General features: G+C 35.9%; 2 protein-coding genes across 3 annotated transcripts in view; one reads left to right on the top strand and one right to left on the bottom strand.

Moving 5' to 3' along the window:
* Nucleotides 1-22582, bottom strand: part of KLHL3 (kelch like family member 3) — a 286330-nt gene extending 263748 nt beyond the window's left edge. Inside the window, exons 1-2 of the mRNA XM_043588624.1 lie at nucleotides 22475-22582; nucleotides 918-1076 (exon numbers count right to left, since the gene is read on the bottom strand). The gene's annotated coding sequence lies outside the window, so the exon portion shown is untranslated. The remainder of the gene's footprint in view (nucleotides 1-917; nucleotides 1077-22474) is intronic.
* On the top strand, nucleotides 8457-26272 carry MYOT (myotilin). 2 transcript variants are annotated; one of them, XM_043588648.1, is made up of 10 exons: nucleotides 8457-8587; nucleotides 11400-11963; nucleotides 16564-16741; nucleotides 17632-17736; nucleotides 20581-20627; nucleotides 21370-21502; nucleotides 22530-22737; nucleotides 24689-24854; nucleotides 25287-25420; nucleotides 25645-26272. In XM_043588648.1, exons 2-10 carry the CDS (start codon nucleotides 11608-11610, stop codon nucleotides 25815-25817), a joined length of 1500 nt encoding a protein of 499 aa, XP_043444583.1. In that variant the 5' UTR covers nucleotides 8457-8587; nucleotides 11400-11607; the 3' UTR covers nucleotides 25818-26272. The 2 variants fall into 2 exon arrangements, with proteins under 2 accessions (XP_043444583.1, XP_043444591.1); XM_043588656.1 differs by lacking the exon at nucleotides 11400-11963 and having other exon boundaries at nucleotides 8490-8587.
* The last annotated feature ends 1317 nt before the right edge of the window (nucleotides 26273-27589 follow it).

Here is a 27589-nt window from a genome sequence, read left to right on the forward strand (position 1 = left end):
TTCTGTCCTGAGAGCTCAGAGCCTGAAGCCTGCTTTGGATTCTGTGTCTCCCTCTCTCTCTGCCCCCCCCCCCACCCAGTCTCTGTTTTTCTCTCTTTCTCTAAAAATAAACAAACATTTAAAAAAAATTTTGTTTTATTTATTCTTTTTTTAATTTTTTTTTTCAACGTTTATTTATTTTGGGGACAGAGAGAGACAGAGCGTGAACGGGGGAGGGGCAGAGAGAGAGGGAGACACAGAATCGGAAACAGGCTCCAGGCTCTGAGCCATCAGCCCAGAGCCCGACGCGGGGCTCGAACTCCCGGACTGCGAGATCGTGACCTGGCTGAAGTCGGACGCTTAACCGACTGCACCACCCAGGCGCCCCCAAAAATTTTTGTTTTAAATAGCTCCCAAGTTTTTCAAGGGTACCTGGCTGGCTCTGTCAGAGCATGCAACTCTTGGTCTCACAGTTATTAATTTGAACCCCATGTTGAGTAAAGAGATTACTTACAAATAAAATCTTAAAAAAAAAAAGTTTCCAAGTTCCTATGATCAGCATCAACCAGCTAGTGGAAGAGTTGAGATTTTGGTCCAAGTCTTCTAACTCATGATTCAGAATCCTTAACAAATTACAAATACTGCCCACGCTACGTGACTGGTAATAAAGATTAAATCTATGACTATATATGAACTCAACAAAATAATACAACAAAGGGAAGAGTTTCCAACTAATTGGTTCCCTATTTTGAAAATTTAGATCTATTTTGAAAAATAGACCTTGGGGAAGTGAAAAACAACTTTCTCTATGATATGAAGGTAAAAATAACTTCTATGTGACTGTCAAGCACACTATAAAGCACAAAGCGTCCCAGCAACTCCTTGTTTTGCTTAAAGGACAGTCAGATGTCAATAACTATGACAAAAAGCATACTTACCACAGTAGGCATCCTAAATCATTGCATATGGTGAAAGAGTTTCTTCCATTCTGCGAATTCTATGTTTCTTCTTCAGCATCTTCAAGACATCTCTACAACCAGTGGTCAGTCTGTCACATTTGAATGCCACGTCCAGGCAATAACCACAGTTCGAATTCACTGGCACAGAGAGAAAAAGGAGATAGCAGACTCTGAGGACTTCCAGATTCTGAGGAGAAGTATTGTCACAAGCTTTTTGATTTGCTTTTTATTTCAATTAACCTTGAAATCTAATTCATGTTGTAAAGTTTAATACCTGATCTGTTACAGGCTCAGAAATTTCTATTGTTAAACAATTATTATTTCAAATCCAAGTGATTCTTCAACAAAACAACCAAAAAAGAAAAGACAGGGTTTTTTGTTGTTTGTTTGTTTTATGTGTGTGTGTGACACAACAGTTTTAATGGCTGTGAAAAGATTGGTTTATTTTCACAAATTAACTATTAGTTCTTGACATACAAACAGCAAAAAAATATGAGAATAAACATATTTTTTAAGAGTAAAACAAATTAATAATGATGCATAACTTCCTAAACATGTTTTTTTTAAGTTTCTTACCAAATAATTAATTTAGGGAAGAGTAACAAGTATGATGATCTATCTCATGCTAAACACTGAGTTTATACTTTATAAGCAATCTTTCATTTAATCCTCACATCAAGATTTTGAAGGATGCATTACCTACATTTTATAAGAAAAGTGAAATTCAGAAACACTAAATGAGCCTCAAAACCTCAGCCAAGGCTGAGCATTTTGCTAGCCTTGCCCAAGGTTACAAAGCTAATCAATGCTGCAAGTCAGGGTTCAAGCCCAAAACAGTTCTTGCACCAAGTGAAGAAAATATATTCATTTAAATATTAATTCAGAACTGAACATTTGTACATCACATTCAGGAAGGAAAATCTCAAATTATACAATCTCAAATTATACAATTTGATACTAGCATAAAGAAAAAATTTTAAATTACCCATATTCTCATCACCCAGAGAAAACTATTAATCTTTGTTATTTTTCTACAATACTACTACAGTATGTTTATAATGGAATATGCATTGTAATTAACGAGATTAAAAGAAAGAAGTTTTCTTGAGAAAAAGAGACTACCAGAGGATTAATGGTTCAGTAATAGTTCCCAATCAGAGAATGGGATAGAAATGAAGAATTAAGGCCCAGAGAAGTAATTTTCACCTAATCACAAAGCAATTCAATGATAGAACAGGACAAAAACACAGTTCTTCTACTACCCTGCCAAGTATTCATTCCAATATGTACCTTTTCTGGGTTTCCACAGAATTTATAGCCTGTGACTCCAGATTACAGTCAACCTTCCATTTGCTTTATTCAAGTTATTTCTCATATAACATGGCCCCTTCTCCCAACTAAATTAACCATCATGTAAATTCTCTTTACTCTCGTGTTTTATCTTTCAGAAGCTTGTTTATCGTCTATTCCTGGTAAGCACAATTTTTCAACATCTTGATAATAAATGATTAAATCAAAATTTCCATCAGAAGACTTTGTCTCCTAGATCAATTTTGCCTACATGAGCAGTTTTGAGGCTACCCTATACCACCTTTTGAGTTGACACAACAAAAGCAGCAAGATAACTGGGATTTATCAGTGTATTTATTCATCTATTCATTCACTTAATATAGTACAGATGATGGCCAGGTTCCATTCTGGGCACTGAGGAGGTGTCCTGCCATCAAACACCCAAGCTGTTGACTGTCCAAGAAGTAGGGTAGGGCCCATCACACAATGGTCTTCACTGTACTAACAGTAGGTTGAACAATTCTGGCAATAATTTTTAGGTCAGTTCAGAAAATCTTTCTACAGGACCTTCATGCTAAACACTAAAGCTACAGAAATCTATAAGTCAGGGAATAAAGTGTGATGCTTGCTTTCAAGGAACTCACAGTATAGTAAAAAGATGTGTCAGAAAGACAGGACAGGTGATGGAGACTGTGCTGGGATTATTCTAGGTTGTGTTTTTAAGATTTATCATCAGGAGCCCAGTCAAAGACAAAAAGTCTAATCAGATGGATTTTTTAAAAACCCAGGAATACTCTATTTATTCCTAATATCTACTCTCCCGGACATCCTCCCTACTTGTTTATTAATTTGGGGTCTCCAAAAACTCTGGTCAAATTGAATCTCTTGCCTTTCCAGAGGAAGTCTGCACCTTGATTATCACAGAAGCATTTCCTGAAGACTCTGGAGAATTCAAGTGCATTGCACAAAATGAGGCTGGGACTGCAGTCTCTAAAGCAAGACTCTTTGTTTCCCCAGGTAATTGTTCTTCAGGATCGCCCTGCTCCAATTCAGCCATAAGCCAGGACAAAGATTCTGTTTCTATCTGAGTTGGTGAATAATTATATTTTTCAGAAAGAAAAGTGGAGAAACCAGAGAGTTCTCCAAAGTTACCCATGAGGAAACTTTCTTCAGAACTAGCCTCCTTTCCTTGGAACAGTGATAGCTACACAAAGGACAAAAATGTAGATGATACCCCAATGAACACTATTTCAACTATTCCTCAACCAGCCAGTCACAATGAACATGAGATCCACGTTCCAAAGGAGGATTTCTGCAATGAAAATTCTACTGAGCTACAACCACAATGGTAAGGGCAGACAGACCTAACACTCACTCACTCAACAAGTGTTCTTGGTCTTACAGTATAACATTGAACATGGCAAAGTTCCTGCCCTGAGGGAGCGTTCATTTGCAGTGAATCATGTAACTGTCATTTCCTTGCCCTTCATCGTATACTTCACAAGGGCTCAAACAGCAAATCATGTGCTTAGATCTACATTTAAGGTTTTATTACAGAGACTTCTTTAAAAAAAAAATTAATGTTGAAATGCCACAAGAATTTGAAAAAGTACAATCTTTTCTCTAAAAGAATTCAGGGTCCTATCTCAATATAAATACATAAAACACTCTGTGATATAAGTTTCTTCCTGTTGTCTTAGAATATAGACAAAATTGTCCCTGCATTTAAAAGGCAACTGTAAAACCCATGGGGGAGGGGAAGGAAAAAAAAAAAAAAGAGGTTAGAGTGGGAGAGAGCCAAAGCATAAGAGACTCAAAAACTGAGAACAAACTGAGGGTTGATGGGGGGTGGGAGGGAGAGGAGGGTAGGTGATGGGCATTGAAGAGGGCATCTTTTGGAATGAGCACCTGGTGTTGTATGGAAACCAATTTGACAATAAATTTCATATATTAAAAAAAATAATAATAGGGGTGCCTGGGTGGCGCAGTCGGTTGAGCGTCTGACTTCAGCCAGGTCACAATTTCGCGGTCCGCGAGTTTGAGCCCCGCGTCGGGCTCTGGGCTGATGGCTCAGAGCCTGGAGCCTGTTTCCGATTCTGTGTCTCCCTCTCTCTCTGCCCCTCCCCCGTTCATGCTCTGTCTCTCTCTGTCCCAAAAATAAATAAACGTTGAAAAAAAAAATTTAAAAAAAAATAATAATAATAATAAAAAAACTTAGGACACAATTTCAAAAAATAAATAAATAAATAATAAAAGGCAACTGTATAAATGGGAAGCTAACTCAGTAGGTGAATTTGCCAACCAGGCTATGTTTAAAACACAATCCACTACCATCTCCAATACCCAAACACAAACCTCAAACCAAAACAGTGACAAAAAAAAAAAACAACAAAAAAAACAAAAAAACAAAAACAAAAACAAAAAAAACCCTAAAAATTGATACTTAAAAGTCATTTAAAATTTTCTGTTTTACCAATATCTAACACAGTCCACTAAATATTTTACCAACCTAAAGTTACCTTTAGATTAAATTTAGGCTAAACACCTTAAATAAAACTTAAAAAATGAACACTCTTGACTATTTTCCAGTATAATTAAACATAGCATCTATTAATTACAAAATAAAAGATACTGGAATATCTTTTAAGATATTCTTGAGTATTTATTTCTTGAGTAGTATTTGGGTTTTTAGGTGGAAAAATTTATCATGTCAGAGATGAAAGGAATCAGAGGTCAAATACATGAAGTACCCCATTCTACAAAGGACAATTGTAGATGACTGGCTGATTTTGCTGAGGGCTGCTTCCTCATGCTTTTATGACCCTGGAATAGGTACTCCCCAAGTAGTTCTTAAAATGAAGCCAGGGAAGGAAAGAATCTGAACTTGGAGATTAACAGACCTGCAACAATGTACGTGAGGCACATAGTAGAATTCATTAAATAGTAGCTATTACTTCACTGCATAGTTTTTTCTTAGGATCAATGTATCTGCAATAATTACCTATCACTGTGATTTTTCAGTTGGTCTCCTGGAACCCCTTTAGCTTCTGGAGTTTCTAGTTGTCTGGAGAGTAGCTACGCTTACAAATAAAGATTTCTCATGAGGTCAAAGAAGAATGGGTGTGTGGGACTAAACACTGCAATTTATTCAACAAACATTTATTAAGCACATCCTATGTGTTTGTTTCTATGTGAGACTTCCCTCAGAAGACAGCCAATACAACTATCTAAAACTTTTCTCCAGGAGTTCATGTGTTTAGCAGTCTTTTTATGACTTAAAAAGACATTGAGCTTATAACAAAGTACTTTTCTATTTCCACCTTTTTCATTAATAAAACCATCTGTGGGAAAAATTATTCAACAAAAGTTCCATAAAAGTTAACAAGTTTTTACTAAAAGTCAACTATGAGCTACATTGTCCCAGGCAAGATAAAAATGTTATCAACAGTCCCTCCCTCAGTAAACATTTAACTTGGTTGAGGAGATCTATTATACCATGTAATAGTCCATTATGATTTCCTGTTTCATCTGAGTCTCTCAGCAACCCTCTGATTAGGTTAGTAAAACAGATACTATCTTGCTTTTCAGTTAATTATTAAAGCTCAGAGAGTTTAAGCCACTTGTCTAAGGTTACACAGCAAGTATTTGGTACAGTGGGCACTCACACTCAGGTCTTCAAAATAGATAATAAGAAGGTTAATGTGTCTACAAAGTTGTAGAACATTAACCAAATAAATGTCATAATTTTTACTGCTTGACACCAAACCTAGTGGAATGTCTATTATTATTTCTCACTTGAAAAGAATACAAGACAGAATCAAGTACTCAAAAGGAGAGATTTCAAATTTTAAGTGCTACAGTGGGATGGAGCTTCAGTAATCATAGTGAACTACACATAACCTGAAAATAAAGGAAGCGTTCTTCACTCTTCAGTCCTTTCATACTCAATGTGGTATTTGCCTTCTTAGTTGATATAGCATAAATTAGCTTCATCACATACATCTGACCTCTGACTTTAGACAAAGCTCACAGCACCATTGTACAATAGTATATTTTACATTAAAAAAAAAAGGGGGGGGGCTGTACACGAAGAAGGGATGAATGAGTGACAGCTAACAGCCAAGCCACCCTTCCACTGATGATGGGAAAGAAAGAATTCCCTTAATGGTTCGGTGAGACAGTGGAAAGTTGCCTACATATTGTGAGGCACTGGAATGATCCACCAAAGTCGTTCCTGATAATTTAGAGAAAGAAATGGAAAAAGTTGTCTTTGGGGACTGGTTGGAATATAGTTCACCCACCTGACATCTTACTGATTCTTCCAGTTTTAGGACAATTTTTCTCAAATAAGCAACTAAACCATTCAAATAACTTATTTGTGAGGAAAAGTAAAACACCCTTCTAAAAAAGCAAACCAAACATTAAAAAATAGAAAAACAGATTCTTAACAGATTATTAAATATAGACCTTTAACTTCTATAAATCAGCCTGTGAGCCCCTGACTGTAGGGAAAAACTTAGCCCAGATATACCATGGTGCTATTACACTATAACGAAATAACATCTTACAAAGGTCTAGGAGGAACAAAAGAGATAAAGTTTAAAGGATAAAAAAGCAAATGGGACTAAAATTCTTCCTATTCGATATGGTTCAGAATCTGCCTTAGGCAGTATTAGGGACTCTATAGTTTGTCCTGGGCATGTTACCTACTTGGCTGTTGGATACATCTTAACCTTCTAGATATTAAGATACCTAATACCTTAAAAAATCTAGCATCTCCTCTCCCTTGCCCTAATTAAATCCTGTTATCTAGAAAAACCAAGTAACAGTCATATATACTACATTTAAAGTGTTTAGAACAGCACCTACTCATAGTAAATGCCATACTTGTTGGTTATTCTTGCTACTTTTATTGTCACTTACATTTACATTTTAATTCTCCCTAATTGGGATTAAAAGGCTTTGTCCCTATTAATGGAATCTGAAATATCAGTGAGCAGATGTAGAGAAATATTTTGGGAAATTCCTGAAATAAGAGTTGGTAGGCAAACACCTACTCATCCAGTTTAGTATGCCTTTTCCACTATGTAATGGCTGTGTGCCCAGGAAGCAATTATCAAACTTTATCTGAACACCAAAGGAAGATACACCTACATGATCAGCTGTGAAGAATTTTACATGGCTCATATGCATTCAAACATCTATTGGTTGGACCTTAATGTACATGGTAATTAAATCAAGATTAGAGGATCCATGAGGGAGGGTAATGAATAGATATGCTTTAAGCAACAGAAACATACCATAATGGAAGCCAACTAAATGGGGATAATTCCACTCAACGGACCTGACCCTCATGTCACCTACTCCTTTTTACCAGTTCTGTTGTTGATTTGAAGGCTTCTTCCTCTATAATTATTTCCTTCCCTGCACAAAAATGGAAACCTAAATACCAACATGGTTTTCTTAGTGAAAAGACAAACGAAACTGCATAACTGTTAGGAGTTAAGGGAGATGAAAAAATGAGAGTTGACGGCATAAAGCCCTAAAAATACAGACTGTTTCTTTGGTAATTTCTTAAGTGTTTCCAACTCTTTAAGAATAAAAGAACAAGGTCAATGAGGCATATGCCGTGCAGAGTCAGAAAACTTGCTAAGAAACCAAATCATCTTTTTCCACCTCCCCACCTTCCCAGGAACACGTCATCATCACCTGCTCTCTTGCCTTTACCCAGACCACACCCTGTCTCTTGAAACAAACTGCTTGAACTCAGCTCCACCCCTGCTTCTATTTGGCAAGAGGGGGAAAAAAGGAGGGGGGGGAAGCCTTCAGATGAGCAACGATCCAATACAAATCAGTTTGGACGGCATCCATCACTAATCTCACTTCTGGAGAATTTTTACTGGATGGAATGTCAGTCATGATATGGTTTCCCTTTCAGTCCTTCTTTCTCAAACAGGGAACATTCAAAGCCCCCACCACAATAAAGAAATTGAGTTTGCTTTATACTTTTTCCATTTCCCAATTCATTGCTCTTCCTCCTACATGAGCTTGCTAAAGCTCACAGTCAAAATTCACATCTAAAATAAAGATGCCTCGAGGAGAAGCTCATGTAATCCCACTCCTTAAATATCACTAAGACATCTGAGATATTGTTTAGATTGTGGACTCTTACTTTGACATGCCAGCATAGGTAGATGGACAGGCAAGCACATCAGATGTCACTGTTTGGCAGCTGATAAAAGTCAGTGGTGCTATAATACTAAGCACAGAGCCACTAGATTAGTCTGTGAGGGAAGGGGATGCCTCTTCCTTCCCTTCAATAGTGGGTTAAACCCAGCTGGCACCCTCTGGAACGACGGGTAAGTCCCACCTTTATTTCTGCTACAGTTTGGGGCTTTGGTTTTGGTTTTTTGTCCAAATCAGAGGAATGTGTACAAAAATGATCTTCACATAAAAAGTGTGCAAGTAACATTATAATGTTATTATACAAATATTTAATAAGGAAGTAACCTATTCATTCCACTGAAACTGGAAGGTATTATAGAAAGGGTACAAGGCAGGATAGTTGTGTGTTAATATTTTTAGATCATCATTTTTCCTTGAAAAGGGATACTTGGCGTGATTATAACTGTGGTGATGTTCTAGAGCTTTAAAATATCCTCAATCAGTTGTTTGTGCAAGTCTGTCTGTACTATATCAGAGAGAGAGGAAAAAAAAGTTAGGATTTTTTAAATAGGAGCTGCATAGTATTTTACTTATAAAATCTTTGAAATTTATTTAACACTACTTGGAATAAAATGATACTGCCAAGTAAGAGAACCTCTTATAAAATTAAACTGTTGAACAGTAACTACAAACATAAAGAAAAACTTTTCAGAGTTATCTATTTGAACATCTCTATAAAATTTTGTTGAGACATGAGTAAAATGGAACTTTTGAAAGAATATATTCTTAACTGAGCTTTGAAAAATAACAGTAATTGTTAACTATGAAGACTGATACCAAAATGTACAAGATTGGTGACATTTTAAAAATATATGTAAGGAAAAACAGGGAACTTTCTGGAAAATATCTACTGGCTATTTGTTACACAGTTCATCCCTTGCCATTTGAAATGAATCTGAATAATTTGCCTTCCTAAAAAGGAATTTAAGAACTAAATTTGGATTCAATTCTGCAATGGAATGAATAAGCCCATAACTACAAAATTACTTGACTTCAAATAGAGTCCTTGAGAAGATCTAATTAAAGCTTTCTTTTAGATGTTTTCCTCCAACAGTGTAAAGGCCTAATACAGTTAATTACTAAAATGCACTCTGGTTGAACATGTTTGTGTTCATAAACTTGAAATTAAGGAATATATGGCTTTTTAAGTGTACTTTCTCAACAGAATCGTTCTCTTGGCTGTTGAGTTGCATTTGTTCTTTCCTAAAACTTTTAGGTTTGTTTGTTTGTTTGAGGTTTTTTTTAATTTTTTTACTCTGACAGCATGCACGCACACATGCACGTGCATGCAGACAAGCAGGACAGGGGTAGAGAGGAGAGAGAGAGAATCCCAAGCAGGCAGGCCACGCACTATGAGTGCAGAGCCCGAAGTGGGGTTCAAACCCATAAACCATGAGATAATGACCTGACCTGAAATCAAGAGTTGGACACAACCAACTGAGCCACCCAAGCACCCCTAAAACTGCTAGTTTTAATTTAATTCTAAACTATATGTACAGCCTTGGGATGAAGTTATTTGGTCTGAAATTTTTCATTAAAAATGATACATTCTTCAAGCTAGGAAATTAAACAATTTTAAGATTTCATTTCAATGATGACAGCTTGGTATCAGTTATAGTTTGATTTATCATTATCTTAGAGTTAACTTATACTATGTAAAATTAAATGTATTTTGAACTAGTCTGTGTGTAATGTCTGTATATAGTTCTGCTTATTAGATTTGCCATACTAATGGAAGAAATCAGAGGCAAATATGACCCTTCATGGTTGATTTTAGGGGCAAATGATTCATCTAAGGAAAAATGGGGTCCATTACAGGAAGTTAGAAGAATCAATGCAGAGCTAAGTAAGAGAAATGGCATCCCTCTTTTTTGATGAGGTATACACTAGTTTCATATTGCCTTACTTCCTTCTGTACATCAGCATCTTCCATTTCAAAAGAAAAAGAGAGAAGCTAAAATAATTTCAAAATTAGTCTAAAATACATATGAAATAGGTAAAAATAATAAAAAGTAAAAATCTAAATAATTAAGAGTATCAACACCAATAACTAGATTGTATAATCTAAAAATAACAAAAAAATTTATATATAGCTCTGGAATAGTCAGTAAGATATATACACACAGAAAGACACACGTACTCCTTAATTATCTTCTAGTTTGGTACTATGGTCATTTTGGAATCAAAGGGAGAAAAAGAGGCAGCACCCTGAGAGCGAGCCACAAAAAATACACTCAAAGTTGACAATAGTGAATTATACATGTTCCCTCTACTTTATGAAATTGCCAAAGAGTGAAGGAGTAAATATGGACATTCACTGTTCCTTATAAAAAAAAGCATATTGTTCCCCTTGATCTAATGAGACATCATTCATCACAGATCACCAGGACATTCATTAAGTGGTGTATCAAAGAGCTGCTCATTGGTTTTCATGAGCAATGGGAAGAATTCAGACTGAAAAGGAGCAGACAAGTTAGGTATTTAACTGCTAATAACTTAAATAATTAAATTATTATTAATATAATTAATATTATTAATATAATTAATCTCTGTGGTTAATGAACTATACCCCCAAGGCAAAGGCTAATCGTAAGGCCATAAAATTATCACATTGAGCAGCATCAGAGAATTTCTTTTCATAGTCACTTGGCAAACTCAAACTTAGTGTTCCTGTATCTTGAAGCCCCTGGGCATGCTTCAAGAATCACCCAGAGGCAAACCAACATTAATGAATACTTTTTTTGTTGCTGTTGTTCTCAGGAGAAAAGTCATTTGTACAAAGACAGAGATAAAGAAAAGAAGTCTAGAAGACAGGAAAGGTCCACCTTGAGGTGACCTTGAAAGCATTTAAGCCTCCCCCCAAAACAGCATATATGCTCCTAAAGATGTTAAACAGTACTGTTTTTTATGCAAATACTTTAATTGAATCATTTTCTCCTTTTGAAGGAACAATATTCTTCAAGAGGCCACCCCATCAAAGACAGGAGGACAGTATTCCCAGGATCACAACAAGGAGGGGCAGACCACGGTTGCTTCAGATTCCTTGAGATCTTCTGTGATTCCAGGCTTGCCACCCCAAATTCAGGACCCCACCCTTCGAGGAACAAATCATTATAGTAATAAATTGCCTTCATCTTCCATATACCAGCTAAGCATGTTTAACTACGAACGTCCAAAACACTTCATTCAAACCCAAAACCCATGTGGCTCCAGACTGCAACCTCCTGGACCGGAAACCTCCAGCTACTCTAGTCAGACCAAACAGTCTTCCATTATCATCCAGCCCCGCCAATGCACAGAGCAAAGATTTTCTGCCTCCTCAACAGTGAGCTCTCACATCACCATGTCTTCCTCTGCTTTCCCTGCTTCTCCCCAGCAGCATGCTGCCTCCAACCCAGGCCAAAGGGTTACAGCCACCTATAACCAGTCCCCAGCCAGCTTCCTCAGCTCCATATTACCATCACAGTCTGATTATAGTAGCAGTAAAATTCCTTCCAATGTGGACACCAAGTAAGTATATTTTTTTTTATATATGAATAAATACTGCATATACACTGAGTTTGTATCTAAGGAGTGTGGGGGAGTATGCCCTAGTTCACTATTTAGTATTTTGAAAGGCAATGAAACCTCAAGGTCTCTTTCATAATTCTCCTAAAACACCTTGAACCAGGGGGCTGGCAGTAAGAGGTCATCTGACCCATTCTCTAGTGTCCAGACTATCCTAAACCCAAATCACCTATTACCCCATACATTACTTACTTATAATTTTCTATCTTCAAAAAAAGATTTCTAATATACTCAAGAACAGTGAACTATTCTCCCAGTTCTAAGTTAAGATCATCATGCTATAAATTTAATTGCTCGCGTTCTGGGCTCAGCTGAGATGAAGAACACCTGTCTGCTATTCCTCAGATAGGATTTCCTCTCACATAAGCAGAGACTATTAAATTTCTTCTCAGTCTTTTCTTCCTATCCATTTTCCCTTCTGATCCTGAGCATCCACTTGGCTAAAAAAAAAAAAAAAAAAAAAAAAAATTAATGAAAATCTGGTACTCAAATAGTGAAGTATATGAATTTTCCTTGCTATGATCAGAAGAAAGGCTTGAAGAGATAAATGACCTTAGCGTTTCCTTTGGTAATTAAAAAAAAACACTTTGTTCAAATGAGTTGAGCTGATTGTCCTGTCTAAATAAAGAGAAGAATACCTGGAGACTTATGCAAGCATGTACTACTTCCAAAGCCTAAAACTATCCTAGGAGAACCTGATATGAATAAGGACACAGTGGTTGTGCTTTTTTTAAAACATGAACTGAATACTTTGTGCTTATGCAAACCAAGAGCTATCATTTTTCCTGTCCCTTGCCTGGCTAAAACATCAGATAATTAAATCTGAGGCAACTGAAAAACTGCCTGATGGAATATGTTTTGTTGCAGGCTTATCAAAAGATTTGCTTAGATTCTTGATAATTTCTCTCACTATTCCCCAGAAGCTAATTTTTGTAGAGATTTCTATTATTGGTGAAAACTCTGGAAATTAAGTTGAATGGACTACAGCAATTCAACCTGCAAAGAATTATTTTCAACATTTTAAAAAACAAAAATGAGGAAAGTCAAGAACATTTGTTAGAATCCTACAGATACTAAGACGAACCATTTGAAATGGCTGATAGTCAACTATTTTTCACCTACAAAAATGGCATTCTCATAGGTTTGACCTAATATTGTTTTAAAGAAGACTTTAAGCCCTCTCTTTCTCTTCCCTCCAAAATTCCCATTACACTCATTAACACACAATGTAGATTTTTCTTGGTTACAATCTAGCCAAATGATCATTTTCCATCTAGCTTTCCATTATTTTTCAAATTTCCTACGTGAGCATTTTTAAATCCAAAATAACGTTTTCTGACTCTACTATTTTTCTTAGTAAAGTCTTTCAATCCTATTCCAAATATCTGCTAAGAAAAGAGAGCCATCAAATAAGTATTAGTGAACCTCAACCATGTTCCTAGCTCTGTACACAAAACTAAGAGAGAAAGGCAAAAATGGAGGATAAGAAATAAAGCATAGGAGGTCCCCAAACCAGAGATCAAAGATACAGCTTTAGCTGTTCCATTTGCAGCAACCATAGATAACTCTTTTAATCTTCCCACAGGCACTTGATACCCATTCAGTGTCCAGCTGCACGGGGTGGAAAGCTCTGGCCCTTTGAACATTTGTGCACAACTCCCTCATTGTTATGGTGGGCTTAAGTTTGCCCTGCCTTCGAAAATAATCCCTTGGATTCTGACCTAGATTGCTTTGAAAGCTTTATTTAGCTTTTCATCAGTAGGAAACCCTTAAGCAAACATTTTAGTCAGTCAATCAAACCACAGACTGGACTTTGAGGAGAACTCCAATTCTAATTAGTCCATTCAAAAAGCTTGCTGTGTGACATTCAGCAAGTGTGCCTTACCTGCCTGGTGATTCAGTTTTATGACCTACAACAAAATTAAGGATTTCGGTGATAAATGATAGAAAAAAAAAATTTCGCTTCTTGGCCTTTTGGCTAAGATCAAGTGTAATGACAGAAAAAAAAAAAAAGACCTATAAAGCAGAATGCAAGAATATGAGTTTATAAATATGAGCAGATATGTCGTCTTACATTTAGGCTATGTAAACTGATAAGGGTATTCACTGAATAAAGTGACTGGGTCAAATACACATCAGTGATTCTCAGGCTCAATTTAACAGTCAAAAAACAAACTTATTTAATTCTAATTCACTTTAACAAGCATGTGACTTTTATAAAGATGGTAGACTAACATTAAAAAAATAGGCTATTATAGCTCCATATAGTTAGAAAAATAGGAGATTTTTAAGACAAAGGAATTTTACCACTTTGACATGAAAATTCAATCTTAAGGGAAAAAAAAAAAAAAAAACAGGGTGCCTGGGTGGCTCTGTTAGTTAAGCATCCAACTCTGGGTCTCAGCTCAGGTCTTGATCTCAGGGTTGTTGAGTTCAAGCCCAGTGCTGGGCTCCATGCTGGACATGAAGCCTACTTAGAAAAAATAAAATAAAATAAAACAAAATTTGAAAACACAAACACAACTATTTATTGAAACATTTCATTTGGCTATTTACTTAACTGAACAAATCAGACTTTTAGTTTAGGATTAATATAAACAACCCCGAATGTCTGTAATGTAAGGAGGAGAAATGTGCACCATCAACTTTCAATACAGAGCATCCAGAATCAAATTAAAAACATTCACTCATTCAAGTGAATCCCCTATACCCAGCCTCTGTGTTAGTGAAAATAAACATTACAATGGTGAGTAATAAGTCATCTTTTTTTACTTGAGTATGTTTATAATCTAGAGATTACTAACCAAGTCCCCAAAGCCTGCAAGAATTAAAACTCTGGCTCCTCTTGGAAGAGATACATTTCCACTTAGCTTATAAGCTCTTGTTAATGATCCTTGAGGACATCTGAACAGGAACAGGTCAGAGAACAGACCCAGGGTGCCTCATCTTGATAACTGGAGAACGTTTATGATGATAATACTAAAATACTCACTGAAAACAGTGGCCAGTTTTCCCACATTAAACAGATATAAACGCACACTTGCAGGGCACAAAATGAATAAACTAGGTGAAATTTGAACAAACAACTGTGAAAGTGCAAGCCACCTTACAAATTTAATGTACTACTCCTATACTCTATCAGAATCAACAGGAGAACTCAGAGAGAAGGAAGAACATCTTTCCAGATAATTTAGATTAGAACTTCAAATACAGATGTAAACCAAACTCTTCAACTGCTACTCAAATTTGCTTTCTTTTTCCCCAAACCCCTCTTCTCATTCAGGTTACATTTCTTTCTCCTTCCTCCCCTAACCGTTCCTTTCTTTCTCTAAAAATCACTTTAGCAATGTTGAAGAAGCCACAGCTACTGTAAAAGCTATTTGTTATATAGTACCACACTTGAGTTTTGTAAAATAGGAAATTAAAAGGAACTGGAAATTAATAGGAAAGCAGAGACTATGACAACTGTACACTCCATTCAAAGCAAAAGAATATTTGCTAAGTGCCAGTGATTATACTAGAGAATGTTTAACAGCTCTGGAGAAAGGAGCCATGATTTGTGGTATTTACCTACTTCCCTGGTGTAGATACTCCCAACACCATCAATTTCAAACTATCAACATGAGATCACAGGGAACTGAGAACAGTATCTACCCACAAATCAAATTTACCAAATTCAATTACAAGACTGGAAGGGCTCACAAGCTGCCAGTAACTAGACTTACTCTCAATTCTTTATGGCAGATCTTTAAGGAAGAACATCCCTCTTACACCTAATCTAATTTGTTCCTCCTGTCACTAAATTTTAATTTGGCAAGACTTAAAAAAAAAAAAAAAGCTGGTAACCATTCTTATTAAATCCTTCTTGACTATTATTAGGAAATTGGTATTTTTAATAACTCTAATACTACCAGTACTAAGTGGTGGTAGATTCAACTATCTAAAAGTGACTAACAAAATGAGGTCAAGTCTATTTTAGTACCACATTGTACTTTGAAGATCTGTTTTAAAAATCTTTTTTTCTGGGGTGCCTGGCTGGCTCAGTCAGGAGTCAGAAGAGCATATGACTCTTTTTTTTTTTTTAATATGAAATTTATTGTCAAATTGGTTTCCATACAACACCCAATGCTCATACCAATAGGTGCCCTCCTCAATGCCCATCACACACTTTCCCCTCCCTTCCACCCCCATCAACCCTCAGCTTATTCTCAGTTTTTAAGAGTCTCTTATGGTTTGCCTCCCTCCCTCTCTAACTTTTTTTTTCCTCTTCCCCTCCCCCATGGTCTTCTATTAAGTTTTTCAGGATCCACATAAGAGTGAAAACATATGGTATCTGTCTTTCTCTGTATGACTTATTTCACTTAGCATAACACTCTCCAGTTCCATCCACATTGCTACAAAAGGTCATATTTTATTCTTTCTCATTGCCAAGTAGTATTCCATTGTGTATATAAATTCTTGATCCTAAGTTCGAGCCCCACATTGGGTATAGAGGTTACCTAAATAAATGAAAACTTCAATAAAAACTTTTCTCTTTTTAAAGCTATCAACAACCCTCAGTTGGCCAACCTCTAAGTGCTACACCATCCCAAAATGCAAATGCTAATAAACCCACACCAAGGACTCCTGACCATGAAATACAAGGATCAAAAGAAGCTCTGATTCAAGATTTGGAGAGAAAGCTAAAATGCAAGGACAGCCTTCTTCATAATGGAAATCAAGTAAGCAAAATGTCTATTTTCTATAAAAAGCCAATTAAACTATAAAATATTTCTGCCTTTCTGTCTCACAAATCTTTGTCCATATAATCCACAAGGGATAGGATTATCTAAAAAAAGAGAATATTTGGATACAATACCAAATATTCTGCATGAAATCACCTCTTGGTTTTCAGTAGTAAAAGAAGGATGCAAAAGAAGAATGTAAAACAATATAAAAACAGAAGAATGAAGCAAAAAAAAATTTTGAAGATTTTCCACTTTAAGCATTACTCTCACATAAAATATGTCTGATGACCAAATAAACAATAGGAGATATTGTCAGTCACCTTGATTTCTTCATGTACCTTGGTGTATATGACTGGACAAATAGCCATGATATTTATGAGAGAACTCTTACTGTACCCACTGTATTAGTCACTTACCTTTGAAACAGTACTGTATGTCTTCAATCCAAACACATATAACATATCAGATGGACTGCTTTCAAGCCAGAAATTAAACAAAATATTCAGTGTTCATTTAATAAAAGTTATTTCTCAATGTGAGGATATACAGTGCTATATTCAAAGATGGAGTCAATGGGAACATGCAAAACAAAAAACATGAAGAATTTCCCTTCACTTGGGAGAGCCTTACTTAAGGGGGATTATGCCTGCCTTTCCTAAGAGCAAGAGGAAAACAGAAGTGAATATTACAGATGTGAAAGTGACACTAGAACAGAAGGGAAACGTTTTGAATGAAAAAAAGTTTTAAAACATAGTATTTATCTCTAATTCAATAGACAGAACTATACTTCTTTGGTAGCATTCTTGGTGGTTTTAAGGTAAAGGTGCACAAACAACTTTTATTAAATCTCGTTACTTTCTCCTTAATGATTGATTTCTTCAAAGCGGCTAACATATGAGGAGAAGATGGCTCGCAGATTGCTAGGACCACAGAATGCAGCTGCTGTGTTTCAAGCTCAAAATGACAGTGAGGCACAAGATTCACCACAGGTAAATTAAAATAATCTTTACCTAACTGGAGTATTTTTCTTTTGAGTGATTTTTAAATGTTTGTTTTTCCAAATGCTGATAAGTATCATTTGAAGCAAAAGTCAATCACTTCCATGCTCCATTAGATATAAAAAGGAGAGGCCACGATGGGCCAAAATGTATAGAGAGAAATTTAAATTTTTACTCCACTTTCTGGTGTTCTAATATCTGCATATGAAATGTCACAAAGTCAAAACACCAGAAGGTTAACACTGTCACTCTGCATGTGGACATTTAGGGGTCCATTACACCTAGAATTCTTTTTCCAATGTCCACATGGATAATTTATGAATTATAAATCTTTAACAGAAGTTAAAACTCTAAGCCAAAGTAATTATAACCTTTTCTCATAATAAGCTCCTAATCATTTCAATGTTTTAAAATACAATTGTGGAACTAATGAAATATCCAATTCCCTTTGTTTCTGTATTCAAAAATGCTTATTAAAAACAAAACAAACAACAACAACAAAAAGCCTGGAGTAATGGCTCAGACATTAACAAAAGGATCCTTTCCACAAATGTATAAACCTTATAGAGGGCATAAAGTGAATATCCCATATGCTTATCAACTTCATTCTAACACGTAAATGTAACCCTAAAGAGAAATATTCAGTTGGAGAGACAGAACGGTTACTCCTGTCTTCCTTCTGTAGTTACCTCTCATCTCTTCCCAAAAAGTTCACAAGAAACTAGATACCAAAGGGATGAAAGAGGGTACCCAAGACTCCACTATCCTAAGTACAGGAAACTGAAAATAGGATTTTTGTTTCTGTTAAATGCAACAAGACCTACTAAAAAGGATGGAGTAGGATCTAACAGTGCAAGTAACTAGAAACTGAAAATAGAACTTAAACCTCTTTTTGGCTAATGAACAGTTCATACATTCATTCATTCAATTAATTTACATGGAGCACCTACTCTGGACTGGTACAGATTACAGCAAGAATAGGATGCAAACCTACCTCTATTAGTAGAAATTACTCAAAACAATGTTATATTGATGGCTTACCTTATAAATTCAGTGTATGATTTCAAGGGCAAGAATGTATTATTTTTCTCATTCATTCTTTAAAAACATTAAAATGAAGGTAACAGTACCAAGAAAAGAGATAGCAGCAAAACATATGAAATCTGAAAAGATAAATCTTAGATTTTTGTGTATACTTCAAACATTCCAATAAAAAATGTTATCAAATTATATAAAACTGAAATATTACACCTCTTAATATGAATATATACATATTCAAATCATTACTATATGAAAAAGCAAACAATTTAATTTGGATATTTTGGGTTTAATTAAATTATTTTCACTTTTTACCAAAAAAACTAGTTGATCTGATAAGTGAATTGTTCTTTTGACATTCTGTGTAGAGAACCTTAAGACTAGCCAAAAAAAGTTAGAGTTGTAAGAATTTTATTTTAAAATGACCAAATACATTAAACATATTCATCACAAAATAAGTAATGTATACTCAGATTATAGGTGTTTTTCAGATATTTGGATAGGGAGAGATTTTTCACTTGTCTCCCCTGCTGTGCCAAGCACAGTGAAATACACAAAATAAGCTTTAAGTATTTGATCAATTAATTAGGATTTCCATCAATCTCTGGTTTTATTCTCAAATGGAAATAATTTTCTGGTACTCAGATATAAATCCTAAAAGATGTTTGCTTAAATTAAATAAACTTTTATTAACCAGGAAGTAATTAATGTTGTTTTTCAAACCTTCTCAGAGCTCTACACGTAGCTTCCATGGTGTCCATCATGATTTTGTGCCATGGCTAAAAAGAGAAGCATTTTCCAGTCTAATATGTGTTTACTGCTGTTGGTGCACTTTTGAGCAGTGGGCATAATACCTTGTATCTACTGCCAACACAAGTGACTTCATGTCTATTCCTGTTTTACTAAAGGACAATCTGTACCATGTGTTCCCATTTCAAATACACCAGGGGAACACATCTCCCTTTGTTGTAAAGTAGTCATATGAAAAATGAACTACCATGAATTCAACGTCTAGCTAATGTTCATGTACCATACCTGTTAAATAGTCCTATTAATTCAGGGGATTACTTGCTAGAGTATTAGAAAGTTAGTGCACTATACGGTAAGTACTTAATACAGTTAACCCATGAACAATGCAGGAGTTAGGGGTGCCGACCCCGCCACACACAATTCAAATCCACTTGTACCTTCTAACTCTCCAACAATTTAACTACTAAAAACTTACTTTTGACCAGAAGCCTTACTGATAAGTAGATTAACATAGATTTTGTACACTATATGTATTATATACACACTCTTACAATAAGCTAGAAAAAAAATGCAAGAAAATACATTTAAAGTACTGTAGTATGTTTTATCTTAAAAAAAAAAAAAAAACCATATACAGGGGCTCCTGGGTGGCTCAGTCAGTTAAGCATCTGACTTCGGCTGGGGTCATGATCTCATGGTTCGGGAGTTCTAGCCCTGCTTCGGGCTCTGTGCTGACAGCTTGGAGCCTGAAGCCTGCTTTGGATTCTGTGTCTCCCTCTTTCTCTCTGCCCCTCCCCTGCTCATGCTCTGTCTCTCTCTCTCAAAAATGAATAAACATAAAAAAAAATTTTTTTAAACCCACATATAAGTGAACCTGTGCAGTTCAAACCTGTGTATTTCAAGGATCAACTGTATATGGAATTAACCATGAAGGCACAAATACAGCCAACAAAGAAATGTTCATTTCAGCTATGACTACTTAATTCTGCTTCATTTCAAGCTAGTAACCACATATTAACATTCTCACCTTGTTTTAATTTCAAACAGCACAACTCAGAACACGCACGACTGCAAGTTCCTACATCACAAGTAAGGTACAAAATCTATTTTACTACCAAAGATATATTCAGCTTAAAACTGTATTATTTATAAAGACTTCAAGCCTGCTACATACCTTTTATAAAAAACAATGTGACTTTTCTAATGTCCGAGAGGATGATCAAAATTTTTATCTGTTAGGGGTGCCTGGGTGGCTCAATCAGTTAAGGTCATGATCCCACAGTTTCATAAGTTCGACCCTTGCACTGGGCTCTGCATTGGCAGCACTGAGCCTGCTTAGGATTCTCTCTCTCCATGTCTGCCCCACCCCCACTCACGCAGTCTCTGTCTCTCAAAATAAACGTAAAAAAATTTCTTTTATCTGTTAATTGTCAGTACTATCTCAGAAGAAGTTTTTAATATGTTTTGGTCAAATAAGCCAGGACCACATGTCCACGTTAAGCAAATATCTCATGACAAACAAAACCCAACTCTAAATCCCAAATCATTGCATATGATAAGAATTGTCCATGGGGTACTCTCCATTTTAATAGATCAGTTTCTTCATCAATTTGTAGCATTGTATAAAAGAAATAAAGATGTATATTTTGTACCAGATCTTCCTAAATTGCTACCATTTCTAACAGTCTTCAAATATGCCTCTCTCTATTGTTATTACACTGACACATTAAATAGCATAGACTCTGAGGGTTCCAATATGATAGCTAAACTATATTTGTTCAAAAGGAAGAACAATGACAACTTTCCTGTATAGTGATTATTAAAATATTTTTGTAGAAGCAGATCATCCTCAAGGGGAGATGTGAATGATCAGGATGCAATCCAGGAGAAATTTTACCCACCTCGTTTCATTCAAGTGCCAGAGAACATGTCAATTGAAGAAGGAAGATTCTGCAGAATGGACTTCAAAGTAAGAGTGTAAAAATATTGGAGGAAAAATAGCAACAAGATACTGTTTTGAAAAGTGTCCTCTTCCTCTTCATAATCTGTTACACACTGCAACAAGCAACAAGTATAGTGGATAAGAACAAAACTTCTGGAACCAAGCTTACCTGGGTTTGAATCCTGGCTTTGCCACTTTCCAGCTATGTAACCTAAGTCACTGAACCTTCCTGTGCTTTTGTCTCATCTGTATGGCAGAGTAACAAATGTACCTCATAAGGCTGTTATGAGAATTAACTGAGTAAACAGACATAATGTACTCACAATAGTACCTACCCCCTAATAAATACATAAGTGAAGCTATCAAACCAATAAGATTTCTAAAGCAGTATTCTCCATTAAGAAATTCAAGCCAACCTGCTCACCTGGCGTAGAAGAGATCTTCATGCTAGAAGTGATCTTTAGAAAGACCTACATTTTTATTGTTCTCATTTTGGAGACCTTTTTCCTATAAAATGTTTTTCTGGATTCCTTGTGAACGAAAGTCCATGTATGGATTTAATTGTTAAGGTTTATAAGAAAACACGTAAACTGGAATTTAAACACCAAAATTACAGCTCAAGAGCGTTCTACTTTGGTAAAGTCATCCATTAGATCAGCAAGCATCACACATATGTCCCTCTGAGACTTCAACTGCAGTCACATTATCAAAAAAAAACCCGTATCACTTCATATTTCTTGGGGAGACCTAGATAACGTAAGTTAATGTTCTAAATATAGTAACTGAGACATCTTACAGGCCCTCATGGTGCATACGAAAGAGCTAGATGTAGTTTGATGTAGTCTGAAAAGACGACATTGATTTCGAGAGTTTAATTTCTACTGTTTTGTTAAACATTGTTGAAAGCAAACACCTTTTTAAGCTCTTGCTTTGCACTGTCAATCACAAACCCACCCAGATACTAGAATTGTTAAAAGTTGTAAATGGACAAATAGGTACCAGTGATGATATAATTTAAAATTCTGTCATCTCCTTCTTGTGTCTTCCTTTTCAGGTCAGCGGACTGCCAGCTCCTGATGTGTCATGGTATCTGAATGGAAGACCAGTTCAATCAGATGACTTGCACAAAATGATTGTGTCTGAAAAGGGTTTTCATTCACTCATCTTTGAAGTGGTCAGAGCTTCAGATGCAGGGGCCTATGCATGTGTTGCCAAGAACAGAGCAGGAGAAGCCACCTTTACTGTGCAGCTGGATGTCCTGGGTAAGCCATCAGAGGGATCTTCAAGAGTTCCTTAAAATCCAGCAGTATTAAAAAAAAAAAAAAAGCAAGTGTTAAAAAGGAAAATCCCACAGGACTTCATATTTAAGGTCAATGTCTACACAACCCAGGAGAATGCCAATTTTTATCTAAAAGTCACAGGGTGGGAGAGGGGGCACACAGCATTTTTGAGAGAAACTCAGGGAAACTTCAACAAGAGACCTCTAACCAAAGCTTTTCACAAAAGGAAATAAAGAAATAGTGCAATTTTAGACAAACCAAATGAGGCAGTACAGTTGACTCTCAATTCAACATAGGTTTGAGCAGTGCATGTCCATTTACATGCAGATTTTTTATAACACAGTATTGTCACCTGCTTGTGATTTTTTAAATAACATTTTCTTTTCTCTAATTTACTTCATCATAAGAATACAGTATATAATACATATAACACAGAAAATATGTGTTAATAGACTGTTCATATTATCAGTAAAGCTTCCAGTTAAGAGTAGGCTATTAGGAGTTAAGTTTTTCAGGAGTCAAAAGTTATGTGCAGACTTTCAACTGCATGGCGGCGGGGTGGAGGGGTGCCCCAATGCCCTGCACTGTTCAAGAGTCAACTATATAAGCATTTCTAGATGTAACCATTTCTAGATGTAACTAAAGGATATTATAGTGAAAAACTTCAGTCTAATCACTTCTCTGATCTATCGTCTAAATTAATCTGATTGTTATTTTTCCAGCATTGCCATGATCACACATTACTTAAAACTGAGATATAGGGGCGCCTGGGTGGCGCAGTCGGTTAAGCGTCCGACTTCAGCCAGGTCACGATCTCGCGGTCCGTGAGTTCGAGCCCCGCGTCAGGCTCTGGGCTGATGGCTCAGAGCCTGGAGCCTGTTTCCGATTCTGTGTCTCCCTCTCTCTCTGCCCCTCCCCCATTCATGCTCTGTCTCTCTCTGTCCCAAAAATAAATAAAAAATGAAAAAAAATTTTTATTAAAAAAAATATTACAATTTAAGTGGTTTAAATATATATTACATTTGTAATGGTTTAAGCCATGGCATACTGCAGAAAAGATACTTTGACATAATTTACTGCTGATTACATAAAATCCTGATCAAGTTAAAGGATGAACAATATCCTTGATTTTGTGTTCTATTCAAATCAGTGAAAAACCCTTTAAGATTATTCTATGATATAATAATGGGCCTCAGTCTAAGGGAAAACCGAGTAATCGGGGAATCAAAAAAAATCCAATTCAAGTGATTAAGCTTTGAGCAAATCCTTTTTGTGCGAATAGCTCCAGAAATATTATTAATGCTAGAGTTGAAAGAGGCCTTGGCAGGCATCTGTCCAATTTCATTTCTCCTTCAGAAAAGCTAGGGTTACAGTATTCTGATACCATTTCCTCTTTTCCTTCAGGTAATTAAAGAAATGATGTAATAATTACTGACACTTATATACTATTTTACAGTTTACAAAATGCTGCTTCATTCATTATCTCAGCTGATCCTCACAGTAATTTTGTGTGGTAGAGCAGTCACTATACCTGTAATTATTTTACAATAGATAAAACTGAGCCTCAGAGAAACTAAACAAATCTTTCCCATTTGGCATGGCTGGTGGGGCAAAAAGAGAATTTGAACATAGGCTGTCTAGTCTTGCCACCATTCATGCTGCCTCCTTATAGAAGAGACATAAATGAGAATATAACTTAAATTCTTTGATGAAACATGATTGTAAATTCAATGCAACATTACTATTTTAGAAGTCTAAATGGTATAATAATGCAAAATAGTACTCTATGTTGTTTAAAATAATGCTAAAACATAAGCTTTCAATCTTGTGTTTTTTAAAACTTTTGTATCAACATACAAATTTCATAATACCTTGGCTTGCTTATTTTCTTTTTATAATATTTCAAATACCTGAATTTTTTATTAATATGTAGCAAAAGAACATAGAAGAGCACCAATGTTTATCTACAAACCACAAAGCAAAAAAGTTTTTGAGGGAGACTCAGTGAAGCTAGAATGCCAAATCTCAGCTGTACCTCCACCAAAGATTTTCTGGAAAAGAAATAATGAAATGGTACAATTCAACACTGATCGAATAAGGTAGGATAAGTATTTTTAGACATAACTCTAGTTTATTGGGATGAATCCAGTTGTACTTGAAATGCATTATAAATGGCATGCATTTGTAATCTCACTTTGTCTGGTTTTTAAAACATGCAGAGAAATGTAATAAACCTCATTACACCAGATTCCACTAATCAAAAACATAAGGCATAAAGTAGGCCAGGACTTACCTTTTTACTAACAATAAAGAAAGATGGCTCAAGGAAATGATGACACAAACAAAATTAAGTGGGGGGGAGGTTAAATTTAATAAAACCAATGCTACATGGCACTGACTAGGTACAGCTCAGAATTTCCAAATACTTCATTTTCTTACAGTCTGGCACTCTAGGTCACAGACAGCATAAATAAACTTTCACAGGAAAATCAATTCTTATACTTTAATTTTTTATTATTGTTTCTTTCCAGTTTATATCATGATAACTCTGGTAGAGTCACTTTACTGATAAAAGACGTAAACAAGAAAGATGCTGGGTGGTATACTGTGTCTGCAGTTAATGAAGCTGGAGTGACCACATGTAACACAAGATTAGATGTTACAGGTATGTCACCCTATCAACCCAAGTGTTATAAAGGACTTAATCAGAAAGATTTAGTAAGAAACACAATCTCAGCATAATATAAAAATGTCTGGTATAAAATACAAGAGATTTTCCCCCAACAGTTCTGATTTTTTTTTCTTGTCCTGTCTGATATTGAATACCTAGAGCAACCCATTTGTTTAGAACATGTTTTCTGAATCAACTTCTATTTTGATCTATTTCAGTCCATCAAAGGCAAACTCTTCCGGCTCCTAAGCAGTTACGTGTTCGACCAACTTTCAGCAAATATTTAGCACTTAACGGTAAAGGTTTGGATGTGAAACAAGCTTTTAACCCTGAAGGAGAATTTCAGCGTCTGGCAGCTCAATCTGGACTCTATGAAAGTGAAGAACTTTAATGAGGTTACCAACATTTGGAAATACAACAACTACACTATTAGTAATATATTCAATTAAAATTTAAAATAAATCCATAGCTGTATTAACAGATTATGGCTTTAATTAGGTAATATAACTAATATATATTTATAATATTTATCCTTTGACTCTTACACATTCTATCTTCTCTGGTTTGCGAAGCCTAAGGAAAATCTGGGCATATGGGTTTGTAATTGTAGAAGACTACCTTAAAATGTGAGATTTTAACATTTAAGTCATATACATTTAACAATTACAGATTATGAATTAATATCAACTTTTTAAGCACATCTAATGCTTGTAATAAGGTTTACTGGTTCTGCTTTCTAAATACTGTTTTACCCGTTTTCTCTTAGAGGAATACTAACATGGTATAGATTATCTGAGTGTTCCAAAGCTTAATGTCAAAAGAGAATAAAATTTCAAATATTCAAAATAGACTTGTCTTCTCTTCACAAAAGTCTAGATCTTTGTAACTTTTGGTGTTTATATATTATACAACATCAAGTAAAACCTAAGAATAACAATTTCCAGAAAAGCAACAATAGTGTGTTCTATAACTGTATCTTAATGAAGCTCATTTACGGCTCAGTCAATTCCTCCTGAAATTCAGCTAGGCATTCCATGGTTTGCCATTTCATAAGGAAACAACCACAGTAACTTAAATCCTGACAGACTCGCTCCTGAAATTGTTATTTTGCTTTAACCAAATAAATCCGTTAAATCTTCAAGACCTCTGAGTCTACCGAGTTCAATGGAACAAGAATAGTCTGCAGATTCAACTGCTTAATTCTTTTACTTCATGTAAATTTCAATACCTGTATTTGAGGAGGGGGGGGAGGGATCCTCCTACATTTAAACTTCAGATAAGCTATTACATTAGAAAACATAATTTTGTGAGCATCTCAGAGTCTAAGTACAGGAATGGGAAAATCCTTTTATTATACTGTCCTTAAGCTAGGACACTAGCCCTTTCTTCTCAGGCCTCCTATCCACTGGCCACGGCCTTTTGCTAGGCCTCTCCTGTTTATTATTGGTAGTCTTTGACCCTTGTTGCTGTGTAGCCTCGTTTTGCTTTTCATCTGCACATAAAATAGCGTTTATCAACATCACTCTACATCTCTTTCAGAGAAATAACAAAAGAAGCTTTATTTTTTATTTCCAAAAACAGCTTGATGGTTTTCTTTGCTGGCTGCCCTAGGGCCTTTCTACTGAATTTATTTTCCTTTTTTCCAACATGAGACTCCCTCTTGTCTCATATCCTGGCGGGTTTTCCGATGCCTTAATTTACAGCCAAATTTCTTTGGTCTTTTCTATAGCTGGTTTACAAACCTTCCCATCTTTGCAAAGCTTCAGTGCCAGATGTGAGTCTGGGCTCCCGAGGACTCCTGTTAGGCCTACTCTCCCTCATGACTTCAGAGCTGGATTTTGTTTAAATCTATTTCATCATTTTCTTTAGCCATATTGGGTGGGAAGAAGGGTGGGAGCTACTTCTAGCTGCAGCTCTCGGCTCATGAGAACCGGTGTCTGCAGGCAGCAGGGGCAGCGTGGGCACCTGGTCAGGCACTCGGGCTCTGGCGTCCTGCACACCTGACCCCGCCACCTGTGGACTTCGGTAAGTCACTGACCCTCTCAGCGCCTCTGCTTTACCAGACCTAAAATGAGGATAAAACACCTACCTTTCAGGAAGGGGGGATGTGAAGACTAAACAAGCCAATAAATGTAAAAGGTGTTCAAGAAACAGTAGCCCGTT

The sequence above is a fragment of the Prionailurus bengalensis genome, chromosome A1, assembly GCF_016509475.1.
Source record: "Prionailurus bengalensis isolate Pbe53 chromosome A1, Fcat_Pben_1.1_paternal_pri, whole genome shotgun sequence".
In the NCBI taxonomy this organism is placed as follows: Eukaryota; Metazoa; Chordata; class Mammalia; order Carnivora; family Felidae; genus Prionailurus; species Prionailurus bengalensis.

Bases quoted from the DNA above. Each gene is read 5' to 3' on its own strand.
- MYOT (XM_043588648.1), top strand. From the start codon at position 11,608: ATGTTTAACTACGAACGTCCAAAACACTTCATTCAAACCCAAAACCCA. The intron at 24,855-25,286 runs GTAGGATAAGTA...GTTTCTTTCCAG, and splicing joins TTCAACACTGATCGAATAAG to TTTATATCATGATAACTCTG. The intron at 25,421-25,644 runs GTATGTCACCCT...GATCTATTTCAG, and splicing joins CACAAGATTAGATGTTACAG to TCCATCAAAGGCAAACTCTT.